Here is a 16,632-nt window from a genome sequence, read left to right on the forward strand (position 1 = left end):
TTCTTAAGCCATTAACCCTGACGTGTACTTAACACTCATAAAGAATGCGAGAATTAGAAAATGTGTTTTTATGGAATACACAATTTACATCCCCGCCCCCATCAGAGACACTGCATTCCCACAATCAACATGGCCGCCGCAGACCGCTCGACCCGCCCCCCACGAGACTCGCCGTGCTCGCACCGTGCTGACGTCACGAAGACCCGTACCCTGGCACTGGCACTCTGGCAGTAGCTGCTGAGGTCAGGATGTCGGTGCGGTGTGTATCGTGGTTGCTGCTAGTTAGCGGGGTATTGGCCAGCGTACTGAGCGGAGTCTCGGCGGATGGGAATGGGCTACCGAGCAAGAAGCTGAGGATGCAATACACGGCCGGCCCGCTGCTCAAGTTCCAGATATGGTGAGTGCTGGCCTACGGGGCCCCTCCGCCATTATTAGAGGAGCCGAGACAGCATGGTGCTGAGTAATGACCTGCCCTGTCACGGCACCTTGTGCTCTGGTGTATTACATGACGTGAGCCCCCCCCCCGCTATGTAATGGCTTCCTTATCCGGAGCCGGGCAAGAATAGCAATGGGGGATGGGAGCTTTGTCTCCATACAAGGAAGGAGGGTGTTATCAAATATGGGGGGGGGGGGAACATGTATTATGCAGCCCAGGGGGCTTTGGGGTACTGTTCTGCACATTGTGTGTCATCAGGGGGACAGCTGTCAGTCCCCTTGTGACATCTGAGAAGAAGATGGCGGCATAGGACTGGTTGTGTAGAGGTGGATCCCTACAGAACTCTGATGGGTCGCTGATCATGCTTTTCATGTATGTTTTTCTCAAGCACCCAGTAAAAAAGGTTGAGGAGCGTGAAATGTATCCTACGTCAGCATACATGTTACAACCTGATCATACAATCCCTGTACAACCAATTTTAGTCAATTTGTATCCACTCAGGGAGGCCCTTGCATTATACAATCATTGCTAGATTTACCAGAGATTGCATGGTCAGAGTGTAATTTACAACTATACTTTCCTTAAAAATTCCCCCATCTGCTCTCTCAAGCCCCCTTTATTCTTTCACCGCGCCACCAGTCACTTACCTTTCCATGATTACGTCACCCTCCTGCCCTGATTACTGATATCTGACCCTGCCTGCACTGTACCTCCCTATAGACCTGAATGGAGCTGTGCTCATAGCATCTCTTCTGTATGGAATATGCCCCAATGTAAGTCTATGGGGAGTCACTGCACTGAAGAAGATATCAGGACACGGGTGGAAAGCACCACAGGAGGCCACCACCATCATGGAAAGTAAATGCTCTGGGGGGTTGTAGGTCAGGTCAGGAAACTGGGGAGGGTACCACCAGGAGACCTCAAAGCAGCTGAGTTTGGAGATGGGACACAGTAAATCCAACATGAATACATTGAAGATTTTTAGCACCCCGGCAACCCTCTAGATGCAGTATACCAAGCATTAGAGGGAACTAAGCTGGACCCAGCAAATGTCATAGAAGGTGTTTTTTATTTGGAGTCCCAGTTATGTTGAAGTGGAGCCCATACTAAAATTCACTCTGTGACCAGTAAGGTGCACGTCCGCATTTCAGAGCCACATAATTGTATTGATAGTATTACTTTCTGATCATAAATATTAAACAAGAAGTCAGCTGAATGAGCAGTTTAGGCTCAGAAAATGATCTCTGACTAGCAGGAACATTCTGGGTGTGTAGCATCAGGCTGTCTGAGTGCATGACACAACCAATATGGCTGCTCCCATGTACACAGAGAATTACAAACTCTGTACAAAAGGAAGTCTTTTTTAATGTATCGGCACAATAAGACTGTTAACATTAAAGTATTAAGCGCAAAAGGTGTGCTTTGTAGGCCCCTTTCACATGGGTGGTTCGATTAGGTTCGCCTATTCGTTTTTCAGGCGGACCCGATCCGATGCCTAATGTAAGTCTATGGCAGCTATGTGTAAACGGACGGGCATGCGTTTACACCGGTTACCCCCGACTCCAGCCAGGTCCGGAAAAGCAAATGGATCAGAGAACCGTTTCGCCGGATCTGAAAGTGCCGGATCGGGGGTAATCTGATGTAAACTGACAGGTGTCCTTTTACATCTGATTCCCCATAGACAGACATGGGGACCGGTAATTGCAGTTCTTTACTCCATAAGAAGATGGATGGGGAAAAAAACTGTATGGACACGGATGTCACAGCCTCTCCGTACTACTCTGATCAGGAGAGGATCTGTGCACGGGTGTGTGTCTCCGCCAGCCCGTGGGAAAGGGGCCGTGTCTGAAAGAGCCCGATAAAGAGATAAATGAAGAGCGATTAAAGGGTTGCAACACTTGTAGATAATTCTTGTGTAGTCTCCTCTTGAAGCTGATCACATGACCAAAAGCCTGGGTGGTTGGTCATGTGAAAGTATCACAGTCCACATTAGCTGATCCAAGGCTTTATGTCACAGCATTGGAGGAAGTCTGCAATCAGCGTTTCAACCCTTCCGTTACTCTTTATTCATCATGTAGAACTGGTAATATTTAAGAATTGGTCCCCTTTAATATTTCTTAGGGAAGTTTGTGAATATAGTTCCTTCTCTTTCCTGAGCTGTTATCTTTCTTTGCGTTAATATAGATAAATGGAAATGATTCCAATTTTTTGGTAGGATTGTTAGAAAACAGAGAACAGAGTTTATATAAACACCAACAAATCTCTGATTACATGTATATCAACATTGCTATTTACAAAACTGCTATTTTTCTTGTTTGTATACTTGGACGAGAGGGGAAAAAATAGTACCTTGTACCTCTGGGTATGGGTAAGTATAGTAGTGCCCTCTCACACAGCAGCACTGGATGCCTAACTGGGCAATCACCAAGTCTAAGCGCATTCATGTGGGGCAGGATCCTCAGCCCTGGGCATTTTGGCGTTTTAACTTGGTTTTGACAGGTGAACTGGGACGCAGGAACAGAAGATACTGTGTGGGTGGTGGTGGGGGGTCTTTTTAAGGTAACCTGTTACTTTACCCTTAGGCCCCATTCACACCTATATTTTAGGTGCAATTAGGGATTCCTGCATGAGGAACTTGCGATTTCCTGCCGCAGGAATCCCTAATCTGCCGTCTAAAAGCGCTAGCGGTCACCCGTTCAAGTGATTGGGTGACAGCCGCTGCATTTGAATGCCGACACCACATGTAAATCAATCACTCTTGCTTCCTAACTGCGTGTATTTGTAACACATACGATTACATGCGACATGCCAGTGTTCCAATGCAGTGGCTTTCACCCGATTATTAACCTGAATGGGGGAGAGCTGCCGCATGTGAACAGCAGATTAGGGATTTCTGCTGCAGGTAATCGCACGTTGATGCCTAGGAGAAGTGGCCGGGTCTGCAGTTGTATTGTCACCTTTATTTTAAAATTCTGTTTTGTAGTTTTAAAATTCCAGTGGTTTTTTTTTTTTTGCATTCTATTTATGGATGTTGATTGCAAAATACTGATTGATGCAATCGCTCGTTTTGTTGTGTAAACTGGTCGACAATATGGTTGCTAAGCTTCTATTACAGGAACAAAAATATTTCTCGTGAAGAATCCACATGAGAGAAAATAGAAGCAATATGAATATGTAAAAACACTGACAAACCTCTCTGATGGCCAACAAAGCCGCAATTTATGACACTAGCGCAGAAAATGTGGTTTTCTAATAGGGACGACGCTTATAAAATAAGTGTCATTTGTTTTTGTTTTTTATCTGAAGGGTTTTTGCATCTTCAGGGTATGACTGCCATTTTTAAAGTTTGGTCTGGAATATTTTCTAAGCTGCTTCCTTTAGGCTCCATTCACACATAGCGTTTGCATTTTGCGCGCAGCAGAAAAACGTGCGAATCTTAACATACGCACGTTTTTGGCTACTACAGCTGGAACATGTGGAATCCACCCACAATACTGTGATTGGACTTTTAAATTTTTTTAAATGCCCGGACATCGCACAGGTATGAACCAGATACATTGGAAGGTATTGTTTTTTAGGTTTAGTGCATTTCTGTGCATACGAACACGCTCAGAGAACCGCTAATGTGTGAACGGAGCCTTACCCAACGTAGGCTGCATTCACACGAAAAAAGTCCGTTGCATTTGCATAATCTGTTGTTTTTTTTTTCTTTGGTTTCTTTTTTGCTCAAGAAATTCCATCCATTCCACAATCAAATGTTAACATCAAAAGTGACACATCAAGTCTCTGATGGCATCTCAAATGTTCTGATGAGATTTTTCATGTAAACGTATGTGTGTGTGTGTGTGTGTATGTATGTATGTATGTATGTATGTATATATATATACATACATACATACGTTCTTTTTTTTTTTTCCCCGGGAGGTTAATAGGTCTTCCTTTTAGTAGTCTATGGACAAAAAAAATTCCTGAAGGTTGTCACTAGTTATGTTTTTTCAAAAAATCTATAATTTCCTCATAAGGGAGAATCTCTCTATTTCGTGCTTGTCTGTTTTCCTGCAGTAGAAAGCACGCCTCTTTTATTTATTGCATACAAATCCCATTCATAATGATGTGGCTTGTTCACTGTTTTGGATAAACAAGGTAATGATTAGAACTAGGGATGCACTGATACCAGGTTTTCGGTACGGAGTACCGATAAAAAAATGTTTTTGGCACTTGCCAATACAGAAAGTCCCATTCAGGAAGCAGAGTTGTGTGTAATTAATCGCCTCCCATCTTCCCATTTAGCCGGGCAGCTGTCTCTGGCCAATCAGGAAGCCAGGCAGAGTGTAATGACTCGCTGCCCGGCTTCCTGATGCCGGACGTTCCAGTATCGGGATGAGTGTCTGGAGCATTTGGGCGAGTACTCGTACTCGCCCAAATACTCTGTATGGGCACTGATACTAGTATCATTATCGGTGCATCCCTAGTTGGAACCCCTGTCAGGTTTTTATTCTTGCCTTTTGTCCTGTTGGGAATATTTCCTCTCGCTTCTTGTCCTTGAGTCAAATCAGCAATTCAGAAGAAATCTCTCATTTGACCTATTAAAAAGAGTGATAAACGCAGCAAAATCGTGCCTTTGTTGGCACTTTCATTAGACAAGACGATGGTAATTGGTGGGGAAAAGTGAAACTAGTTTCCATGTGGCACACAGAGGAGACTTTCCGAAATAACAAATGTATTAGCAGGCACCCTGTTGTGTCTGCCTTTAGGTCGGACTTCAAAATGTAAAATGTCTGATTTTCCTCTAAAGTTAGGAATACACTTTTCGTGGGATCTTCATTTTATATAACTGGGAAGCCCTCCTCATTCAATGTGATTTCAGTGCTAGAGATTAATAACTGCCAAGGATCAAAATTTTAATTGGCATCCCTGCTTTGTATAAGATTAAATCCAGCGTGGATTACTAAAGCACAGATCTGTTTCCCACAAGCGGCATGTTATAATCCACAGCTCCTGTGTTAACTCTACTGCTATCTTTAAGATCCAGCTAGAGATGAAAGGAGGGTGGAATGAGCCATTTTACAGACAACACGCACTTTCCTGATGCCAAATGGTGTAGATGAGTTTTTTTAGGTTCTGTGAAATATTACTTTTTCATGAAAGAATGTTGTACAGGTAAAAAGAAAAGCTGAACGTCCTTTATACATTGTGTGTGGTCGTCTTTCTAAAACAATCTGCTGTTTTTGCATTCAGAAGAAATGGAAATATTCCCGGTGTTCGTCAAAAGCAAGGTCATGGTAAATGGTGGCTTCCAAGGCTACCAACCGGAGTATTGAATGTGTGCATCACTGTGTTGCTAAGAGATGTTTCTCACTGGAATTGATCTTTATAGGATGTATTAAAAGGTCAGAGGTGATTCACCTTGAAATCAGTTGCTGAATAAATATATTTTGCTTTTTGCAGCATCTCCTGAGGTTATCGGCGGGTGTTTGAGGAGTACATGCGGGTTATAAGCCAGCGGTACCCAGACATCCGCATCGAAGCAGAAAATTATCTTCCTCACCCAATTTATAGGTGAGTACATGAGCACCTTCTTACATTTACAATTCTGTATGTATCCAAAATGTCGGAGACGGCTTTGTCCACTCTCTCTGTTTTTCTTGGTTGATTATTATTATTACATAGGATTTATATAGCGCCAACAGTTTGCGCAGCGCGTTACAATATAAGAAAGACATTACAATACAATTCAAGACAAGATGGTAAGGAGGGCCTGCCCGTTTACAATGGAGAGGAATTACTTCATGTTGAGTTGTTTTCAAAAGTGTTTTTCTTGGGGCGAAAATCAAAGTTTAATTAAAGGAGAATTATGGGATGAGTGAAATGTACCAATCCCAATAGTTAGAGCCGATGTGTGACACTGCAGTTGTCACATGCCGGCTCTATAGATCGATGGCTCAGTTCACAATCTTCACCCTGCAGAGAGCGGTGACTGTCAGTCATCACTCCCTTCAGGGATTCTTCCCTCGCCCTCCTTTCCTCCATTGCTAACTGGAGGGACAGAGGGATGGACACAGGTGGCTCTGCCTCTGCTGTCAATCAGCCAGCTGGGTGGAGCCCGACAGCTGCAGTATGGCTCTGAGCTGTCGGCATATAGCGGGCAAAGTTACAAATTGTTCCAGCTCTGTGATTTATCTTTACTTTAAAGTTACATAGTTACATACATAGTTATATAGTTACATAGTATTTGGGGTTGAATAAAGACATACGTCCATCAAGTCCAACCCATATAGGTCCACGCATCATCTCATTCTTAGGGATCCTGGATATTACGGTCCCTCAAGAAATTGTCCAAACGTTTCTTGAACAAATCTGCACTCTTGGCTGAAATCACTGCCGATGGCAGTGAGTTCCAGACCTTAACCGCTCTTACTGTAAAGAACCCTCTTCGCCCATTGTGCTGGAATTTTTTCTCCACCAACTTTAGGTGGTGGCCTCTAGTCTTTGTAATGGAGTTAATCTCAAACAGTTTGTTGCTAATGTTGCTGTCACCATTGAACATCTTGTACATGAAAATCATATCCCCCCTTAATCTCCTTAATTCCAGCGTAAACATGTTTAAGGTCAGAAGCCTTGTCTCATAGCTCTGGTCCTCCATTCCCCTAATTAGTTTTGTTGCCCTCCGCTGGACTCTCTCCAGTTCAAGGACATCCCTTCTCAGTACCGGCGACCAAAACTGGACCGCGTACTCCAGATGTGGCCGAACCAACGATCTATATAGAGGCACAATTATAGACTTGTCCCTGCAATACATCCCCTTCTTAATACAGGACAAGACCCTGCTAGCTTTGTTTACCGCAGCTTGGCACTGCAAGCTACCATTCAGTTTGTGGTCTACAATGACCCCCAAATCTTTTTCTATTTCTGACTTCCCTAGCGGCATACCCATGATTGTATAGCCTATTTGTTTATTTTTATGTCCAAAGTACATTACTTTGCATTTATCGACATTAAACCTCATCTGCCATAGTATTGCCCACTCCCCTATTTTATCCAGGTCCTCCTGCAATGTTATATTGTCACGATCCGTTTCTAGTACCCTCCCTATTTTTGTATCGTCTGCAAACACGGAAACATGGCTATTTCTTCCCCAATGTCATTAATGAATAGGTTGAACAGTATCGGACGGACCCAGCACAGATCCTTGAGGCACACCGCTCATTACACTAGCCCAGTCCGAAAAGGTGCCATTTACAGATACTCTCTGGACACGTTCCCGTAGCCAGTTCTCTATCCACGTACACACCACCTCATCTATGCCCATAGCCCTCAGCTTGTGAAGTAAGCGCTTGTGTGGTACCGTATCAAATGCCTTTGAGAAATCCAGGTATACCACATCTACCGGCTTCCCTCCATCCATATCTCTGCTTACCCCCTCATAAAAAGTTAGCAAGTTAGTCAGGCAGGAACGGTCTTTCCTGAACCCATGCTGATTGTCATTAACTATGCCCTTATCCTTAACAAATTTTACCAAATAGTCCTTAATTATACCTTCTAACAGTTTACAAACTACCGATTTTAGACTGACCGGCCTATAGTTCCCTGGTTGGCATATTGCCCCCTTTTTGAATATTGGAACTACTGTAGCCCTCCGCCAATCACATGGTACCCTACCAGTCACTAAGGATTCCTGAACTCAAAGTTGATGCTTTGCAGTGTTACCTGTGCCTCAGCAGTGCCCTGGGAATGTTACCATTGTCTCTGAAATCTCTCCTGAAAAACAGAAGTGTTCTACCTAGAATGTTCAGGCATGCCTACAGCCTCATAGCTGTATATCTGCAGTGTGAGATCTAAGGTATTACTGCCTCTTGACTGCTATTCTCACTGGATTTGGAGTGAGATTTAGTGAGGTCATTACTGCTCTCCTTGCTGGAGGTTCTGACCTGAGGAAGCAAAACCCTATGCCTTTACCAAGATGGCCGCCCCACAATGCAGAACAAAGCATGTAAGCAAGTAATGGGATCAGCTGTATGGAGCCCACAGGCAATACTGGTTAAGGTCTCTTTAGTGGCAAGTTGTACTTGAATTGATGGTGTCTGCATATTGGAAAATCCTAGTTTTCTGGGCTCCCTGTATCCTTGAAGAGTCTGAATGGGTACATGCTGGCACCTTCGACTGTCTGCATTTCATGAATCTCACTGCTTTACATGGTTTTTCAGAAAGGTGAGTTTAACTTTGTTATTCATTCCATTTGTGTTTCTTTCTTTCAGACACCTTGCATCGTTCCTGTCTATCTTCAAGCTAGTATTAATAGGATTCATAATTGTTGGAAAGGACCCATTTGCTTTTTTTGGCATGCAAGCTCCAAGTTTTTGGCAATGGGGACAAGAAAATAAGGTAATTACCACAGTATTTGGAAGAAAACCTGTAGGGATTCCTTCAAAGTATGAGGCAAACCTGCCCCCTTAAACACACACATGCACCCACCTCTCACAAGGAATTGGTCTATCCCGGAGCAGCTGTCACATAAGGCTCAGGGGTGTCTAGCTCTCTGATGAAGTCAGAATTAGGAAAGGTGGCATATCTGTGCAATTTGCTGCCTTTTTTCCCCACATACTGATTTTCTTTTTAGAAAAACAACTTCACCTTGACCCTTGTAGGAGAAACTGACCGCATCCCTGCAAAGGACCCTACCTATGTACTCGCCTTACGCCTTGTGGTAACATCATTCCACCAGTCATGCAAAAGTGCTCGGCTCTTGCGCTTAGTTTTTAGACCCTAGTGCTATCTCTGGGTTGGAGATCACATGCTCCTCCATACCTGGATGTGGAAGAGCTGGTGGTCAATGGGAGAAAACATTTTTCCTGCTTAAGTGGTCAATAGTAGTATATAATGCTTCTGTGTCTGTGCTCTGTGGAAGTAAAATAATGCCCATTTTTCAGTGGTCAGTGGGAATAATAATGCCCATGTTTCAGTGGAAGTAAAATAATGCCCGTGCTTCTGTGGTCAGTTGGAATAATAATGCCCGTGCTTCTGTGGTCAGTGGGAATAATAATGCACGTGTTTCTGTGGTCAGTGGGAATAATAATGCCCGTGCTTCTGTGGTCAGTGGGAATAATAATGCCCGTGCTTCTGTGGTCAGTGGGAATAATAATGCCCGTGCTTCTGTGGTCAGTGGGAATAATAATGCCCGTGCTTCTGTGGTCAGTGGGAATAATAATGTTCTTTTGTTAGTGGTTGGTAGGAGTAATAAGTGACCTTGTTTCAGTGATGAGTAGAAGTAATTAATGCCCCAGCTCCAGTGCTCATCGGGAGTAACAAATTCCTCTACTTCACTGCTCACTGGGAGTAAAACAAATTCCATGGTGTCAGTGCTTACTGTGAGTACAAAATTACCTCAGCGTTGGTGCTCAGCAGGAGTAATAATATATTAATAGGTATATATGAGAGAGAGAGAGATAGATCTCAGGAAAGCACCAACACCATTTTTTTCCCACCCAAGTACTTGTCCAAGTCCTCACAGATACAAGTACTGATACATTTTTGTTTGTTGTCATGTGACAGTTTTTCTAAAACAATACAGACTAATGATTTCAGGACAGTGGTGGAGCGCCAGAGCCAGGTCCCAGCTGCAACCCTGGTAAAATGCCAAGTATCAGCACTGGTATCTGAACATCCCTAGTGACTAGGCCTCGTGCACATAGACCTTCTGTGTTAAACACAGACATTATCTGGGCAATATAAACCATTTTTGTGCTCCCCAGATCTTTTTCCTGTGTTTTAGATGTTGCTCGGATTTTGTCACTTTTAGATGCATTTAGCCACATAAGTTCAGGATGAACAGTCCCAGGAAGCATACAATTCTTATTTGTATAAACACAGCTATCCTCGATGCACCTACACACTTCTAGGTGTACATTCAACCATAGTAAAGCATTATATGCTTCCAGGTGCTATTAGAGTTATTAGAAATGAGGTCCAAAGCCCCCTGGATTCATGTGTTTTAATTCCTGTGTGTGTGCATGGGTCCTTGTGAATAAAAGAGCAGTAGGCTAGGAGTAAACCATTATGTAAAAATAGTCTGCTGGTTTGTACATTGATGGTAATCAGCCCCTTTTGATATGCACTAGTGATTTCATTGCTGTATTGGGCAGCATTTGGCTATGGACAATGTTAATATTACCGGCTACATACATTCTACATTGTTTTAATTATTCTGCTGGAAGTGTTTAGCTATGTCCAGAAGTAATCAAAATCCCTTAGTGTAGGCATAAATGATCTAATAATTCCTATTGCTCTCTGTTACATCATCTTGCCCTGTGCATTCAGGTAACAGACAATGGCTCTGAGACCAAACACTACATTGCTTAACCCCTTCATGACTGAGCTTATTTTCAGTTTCTGTTCATAACTGACTGACGCGCTTTACATTTTTTTCTGTGTGATCCTTCCACGGCTGTAATATACTTTCTTACTAAATGTACCCACACATGTTATATATTGTTTTTTAGAGGACAGATAGGGCTATATAATTATATTCAACATGTGTACCTAACGCCTCACTTCGTTTGAATAAAATATTTTAAAAAATTAGGAAAAAACGTAAAGAAAACACTTTTTTCACAAGTTTTGATTATAATGTTTTATTTAATTTTTAGTGGTTATGGTTAGGCTGCTCCAAACTTAGGAACAGCTAATTATAACCTTTAGAGACTGATTCTGACAGCGTGTCAGATTCAGATCTCACTAAAGGTTTCTGATCCTGCTCAGAGGATCAGAAGTGATACATTTCAGGCAAAGAGATACATTGTAACATTGTGCCTGAAATGTATCATAAACTTCAAGCCAGTCTATGGAGCTGTCAAAACGAATAGAGAGGTGACTCACTCTGCTATCTTCAGCTGTCAAATATTGGATGGCTATTTAGCGATCCCATATTTGAATGTTACGGCTTCATTCTTTTATTAATTAACCCCTTCATGACTGAGGCCCTTTTTTTCATTTTTTGCACCCATGTTATATTCCACATTTTAGGCCTGAAAATGACTTACAACCCCCCAACATTATATATTTTCTGAATGCCTAGACCCTATAGAATAAAATGGTGGTAGTTGCAAATTTTTATGTTGCGCAATATTAGCGCAACTCCTTATTAAACCCCAATATTTAGTGAAAAATGTAATTTAATGCCCCAAAACACAACAAAATACCAATTTTTTAAATGACATATAAAAGATGAGGTTACAACGAGAAACGATACCCAACATGGCCAGGTTACAAATTGCGAGCGTCCGTGAAACGGCGAAAAACTGCAGTACCCCAAAAAGTCAATAGAAGACGCTTTAAAAGCCCCCACAGGTCATCAATTTAGAGATACCCCAAAATACTGGCCCTAGGATTATTGCTCTCACTCCGGCGTGCGCGGCGATACCCAACATGTGTAGCGCGTTCGTCGTTTTCATACGTAGGTGCACCCGACGCGTGTTTATGTGGCGACGCGCGTGCTCGCGGGGACATTAAAATTTTTTTTAATATTATTGGATTGATTTTATTTAATTTTAATTGGAAAAGCTTCTTTTTTTTTAACTTTGACTGCTATCACATAGAGGGGCTTACAGTCCCGGGCCCGTAGGAGGGGCAACGGAGCCCGGGAAGCACGGCGGCGGTGTCCGACGGGGGGGCGGCCCCTTCTTCGGGACACCGAAGCGATCTGGCGACAGGTAAGTCGCCAGGATCGCTTCTGTTGTAAAGCCGACAGTCGGCTCTACAAGTTTAAACAGAGTCCCGGCGGCAAAAGTCACCGGGGGTCTGTTTAAACAGCCCCGATGCTGGCGACGTACACTGTACGTCGTCAGTCACGAAGGGGTTAAAGAAAGAAGCTTTTGCAAAAGCTTAACTATTTCATTAATTAAAGGTCCGGGGACTCAAGTGGTCCATAGCTGTCATTACTTTGTACTGTTTGTTTTCTTGTCAGGTCTATGCCTGCATGATGGTTTTCTTCCTGAGCAACATGATCGAGAACCAGTGCATGTCCACAGGAGCCTTCGAGATCACTTTGAATGGTAAATATTTCTGCTGTGGTGTTGGATTTGCATCTGGACAATTTTCATAACTCTGTATAGAAACAAAGCACCAGTGATTATTTGGAATGGATATAGATGTCTGCTTGAGGTTGACGGCTTCCTCCAGCTTCATTTGTTTGGGAAATCTGCAGTGTAGCACAGACAGCATGTCCAGATTAGATTGCTATACTGTCCTCGAACTATGGTGACCAATGTAGTGCAAAGGTAGATTCAAGCCAATAGTATCACCAGCTCCCTGTGGAAATCTGCCAAAATCATGGACAAGTGAGAAAAAGACCTTGCGTGTGGGGGAAGGGTTGTCATTTAACCCTTTACCTGCCTGCGCTGTATCCCTTACAGTGGAGAAGTGACTCCACTCATCATGAAGTTTTAACAAGGTGGTCGCAGTGTTCTTAATTGTTTTTTTTATCCCTTCTACAGATGTTCCTGTGTGGTCCAAGCTAGAATCTGGACATATCCCATCCGTGCAGCAACTTGTCCAAATAATTGACAACGAGATGAAGTTAAATGTTCACATGGATGCGATTCCTCATCATCACCGTTCCTAGCCACATTTTCCAGCACCAGATTTATTTTGTAAGTATTAACCCTTTTAGCTCACACCTAATAAAAAAAACATTTTGAAAATAAAAACATACTTAAAGTCTAAACCATGATATAGTTTCTAAAAGCAGAGGCCCTGTAGTATCAAATGGTGGTAGTCTAATGTTTTTATGTCACACATACAGTATTTGGGCTCCAATATATTTTCTTTATCATACAATCAGGGGCACAGGACTGATAGTACTAAATCTTGAACATGTGGGTTATACTGCAAACTTCAAGAGGTTTGAACAATGGCAAACAAAACGTTAAGCCAGCCCCTGTATACCTCAGCCTCCAACCTTCCATTTTGTTTTTTCTACTAGTGGGTTTAATGAGGTTCAGTGTTTTGGGTTTGTTTTCTTAGTTTTGCTGACTATATTTTCTTACTGCGATTTTTTTTCTCTTCGATCGAGATATTTGATACACAGCAGGGAGGTAACGTCAGTCAGGACCTCAAACACTCTGCTTCATCTCGTCCCTTCACAGCAGTGATCCGGGTCATTGTATCCTCCGCAACATCTTTGGAGGCTGTACCTGGATTCCATTGGACTGAACATTGAAGGGTTATCCTGGAATGTGTCCTTTGTTAGTTGCAGAGCACTTCCAGGTCTAGAGCCATAGGACAGCAGCCGGTGTGACCCAGTCTCTAAAGACTCACTTCGTGAGTAAGGCCTTTGGGCTGAAACTTATGGGTACTTGCTAGTTTTAGAAACCCTACCCACACCCCACTGTACAGGGAAATTGCAGTCCAGCCTTGAATGTGATCTTTACACACTGGGGTCTCCATTGTGGTGCTTCACAGAGCTATGTGTACTGTAAGCTGTAGAGAGACCCAGTCTCTAAGGACCTAGAAAGTGAGCAAGTCTAATCAGACTGCAGGACTGAGAACCACCCTCACAGTTGTACACTGAGCGCTGATGTCGTGCGCAAGGTGGAGTGTTGCACAATCTTTCTTTCTCCGCCCTAGAAGAAGCATCTTCCTGTTGTGGCATCTGCTTCCCTCATCTATAGGGATCATTCCCCATTGCGCCCTTGTACTTTTACACAATACTCTTTAGTGTGCTCTGGTAGTTTTTACTCCTTACACATGGCAGTAAATATTATGTTCTCCCCAGTACCTTTGCTTCTCCATCATAGGCCGTAAACTCCTTCGCTGAAAAGTCAGTGTTCATGACTCTTCCACTTCATGCAGAGGCTTCTGTCTCCATTCCTCTTTGGGGGCTCTTTGGGATAGTCTGAGAACTCCTCATTCCATAAGTTCCCCTTCTTGTGCTATCCCTTGAGAATCTGAAATGTGGGTTCTGCACCTGTCTGGTACAGTCCTCCTAGAAGTCCTGCCACATTTTGCTGGATTTTAGTCAGAATGGGGACTTTCCTCCCTCTGGGAGCATTTTGCCAATGGATGCATCTTCTAACACACTTGTCATCTGCTGTTCTACACAAAGTGTTGGGGCCCTTACCATAAGTGTGCCTCCTACCTCTACACAAGGATTCATCCATCACTCGTAGCTCCTGTACATCCCTGGAAGGTCAACTAACAGAACATTCTTTTATCCCATTTGTATATTTTCCCTAAATGGGATATTGTAAGTCCGAAGGCCTTCATGTGGCCTAGTTCCTGGAAGATGGTTCCTTTCTCTGTTATTTGTTGCACCTAATTTTCCTTGTTTGTGGATTCCTAACCCTAGCTTCTATACCAGGGGTCCTCAAACTTTTGAAACGGGGGGCCAGTTCACTGTCCCTCAGACATTGTTGGGGGCCGGATCAGGAAGCCAGGAGGTGGGTCATGACATGCTGCCCAGCTTCCTGATTGGCTAGGCAGCAAGCTTCAGTTGGTAGGCAGCCTGGCTTCCTAACCAATCAGTAAGCTGGGCGGCACGTTCTGACCCACCCCCTGGCTTCCTGATTGGCTAGGAAGCCGGCTTCACTTTTTTCTAGGCAGCCTGGCTTCCTGACCAATCAGGAAGCCAGGTGGTACGTCATGACTTGCATCATGGCTTCCTGATTGGCTGGGAAGCAAGCTTCACTTGTTGGTAGGCAGCCCGGCTTCCTAACCAATCAGGAAGCCGTGACACGAGTCATGACGTACTGCCCGGCTTCCTGATTGGTCAGGAAGCCAGGCTGAATAGAAAAAATTGCTGCATACAGCGTGTGCTGGTTACTACTTAAACCGGCGCGCGCTGTGTGCAGCTTCTGAGAATATACACTATTAGCGTAGCGGGCGCTTTGCAAAATGCGCAACCGGCTTCTCCGCTACGCTAATAGCGTATATTCTCAGAAGCTGCACACAGCGCGCGCCGGTTTAAGTAGTAACCAGCACGCTCTGTTGCAGCTTCTGACAGCGTGGGAGATGGGACGCTGCGTTCGTCGGTGGATCTAGGGATCAGGCGAGTATTAAAATATATATATGTGTGTGTGTTTTAATTTATGTTCCCAGGGACATTTAAAAATGTCCCTTGATTTTATTTTAACAGAGTTGTTAACTTACCCTGGTGGTCAATGGGGGCTCCCTGGTTGTGGGGGGTCTGCTGTGGCCGCAGTTGCAGTGGCTCCCTCCGCCACCTCTCTCTGCCACCTGCGCCCGGTCAGCCCGCCCGCTTTGTAATCGCCGGCCGCTCGCTGCTCAGGGGGGTCCTTAGGAGGCCCCAGCGGGCGGCCCTCTACAATGCCTGATTGCCTCGTATGCAATCCGGGCTGTCTGGATCAGGCAGACACGGCCCTCTAATCAGGCATCGTAGAGGTCCGCCCGCTGGGGCCTCCTAAGGACCCCCTTGAGGAGCGAGCGGCGGCCCAATTAGAGAGCCGCATCTGATGCAGCGGTGACGCGACCCTTACGGGCCGGATGTGGCCTGCGGGCCGTAGTTTGAGGACCCCTGTTCTATACGTTGGATTCTGCCGTTTACGGAACAAAGTTTACCGATTCCTAGATTTAAATATTAATTGCTTGGTGAGATGACCATCACATCCCTAAACCACTTTTGGCTATAATTGAGAAGGGATACCCTGCCTGCCCTTTCAGATGGGTGTTGATCACCTCATGTTCCCATTAAGGATTCATGGTTATCAGCCTTTTCTCTGTTTTAAGATTCCCTGCTCAGAGGGCTCTAATATGGATAGATAGAGAGAGACCTTCCTCTCTAGCATCCTTGATGTAGAGACCTCTCCCTCGCTGGCTGTTCTACCCCTCGTCTTAAGCCTCCAGCTGTTAACTGGTTGGGTAACAGCCTTGTCAGTCCGAGCTTTCTTTCCCTCAGGTTTGGTATACTAGGCTTAGTCATTTTTCTCAAGTAACTGTTCTGTTTCATATTTTGATTTCTCCATCATGCCTTTGTTCAAGCATTGATTACTTCTCCCAGTCTTGTAGTAAGAGTTCACATCTGTTGTGCCGTTTGCAAACCCCTCAGTTGAACTGCTTCTGGATGTCCCACATATCCAAGGACTATTACAATCCTGTGTCCCTCAATGGAAGATAAAGAAAATAAGATTTGTATTTTATCTTTTTCCTGTTAAATCTTTATTCATGTCTATGGTGGGGGGGGGGGG

At 44.1% G+C, this 16,632-nt stretch overlaps 1 protein-coding gene across 1 annotated transcript in view; it reads left to right on the forward strand.

Annotated features, from left to right (window-relative positions):
- The first annotated feature begins 209 nt into the window (after window positions 1-209).
- The window catches only part of SELENOT (selenoprotein T), an 18,114-nt gene continuing 1,691 nt past the window's right edge, over window positions 210-16,632 (forward strand). The window contains exons 1-5 of the mRNA XM_018565884.1: window positions 210-397; window positions 5,885-5,995; window positions 8,692-8,818; window positions 12,396-12,483; window positions 12,925-13,080. Coding sequence (XP_018421386.1) covers window positions 249-397; window positions 5,885-5,995; window positions 8,692-8,818; window positions 12,396-12,483; window positions 12,925-13,052 — 603 coding nt within the window. The 5' untranslated portion in view covers window positions 210-248 and the 3' untranslated portion in view covers window positions 13,053-13,080. The remainder of the gene's footprint in view (window positions 398-5,884; window positions 5,996-8,691; window positions 8,819-12,395; window positions 12,484-12,924; window positions 13,081-16,632) is intronic.

The sequence above is a fragment of the Nanorana parkeri genome, unplaced genomic scaffold (genome assembly GCF_000935625.1).
Source record: "Nanorana parkeri isolate BGI_ZX_2015 unplaced genomic scaffold, ASM93562v1 scaffold898, whole genome shotgun sequence".
Taxonomy (NCBI): Eukaryota; Metazoa; Chordata; class Amphibia; order Anura; family Dicroglossidae; genus Nanorana; species Nanorana parkeri.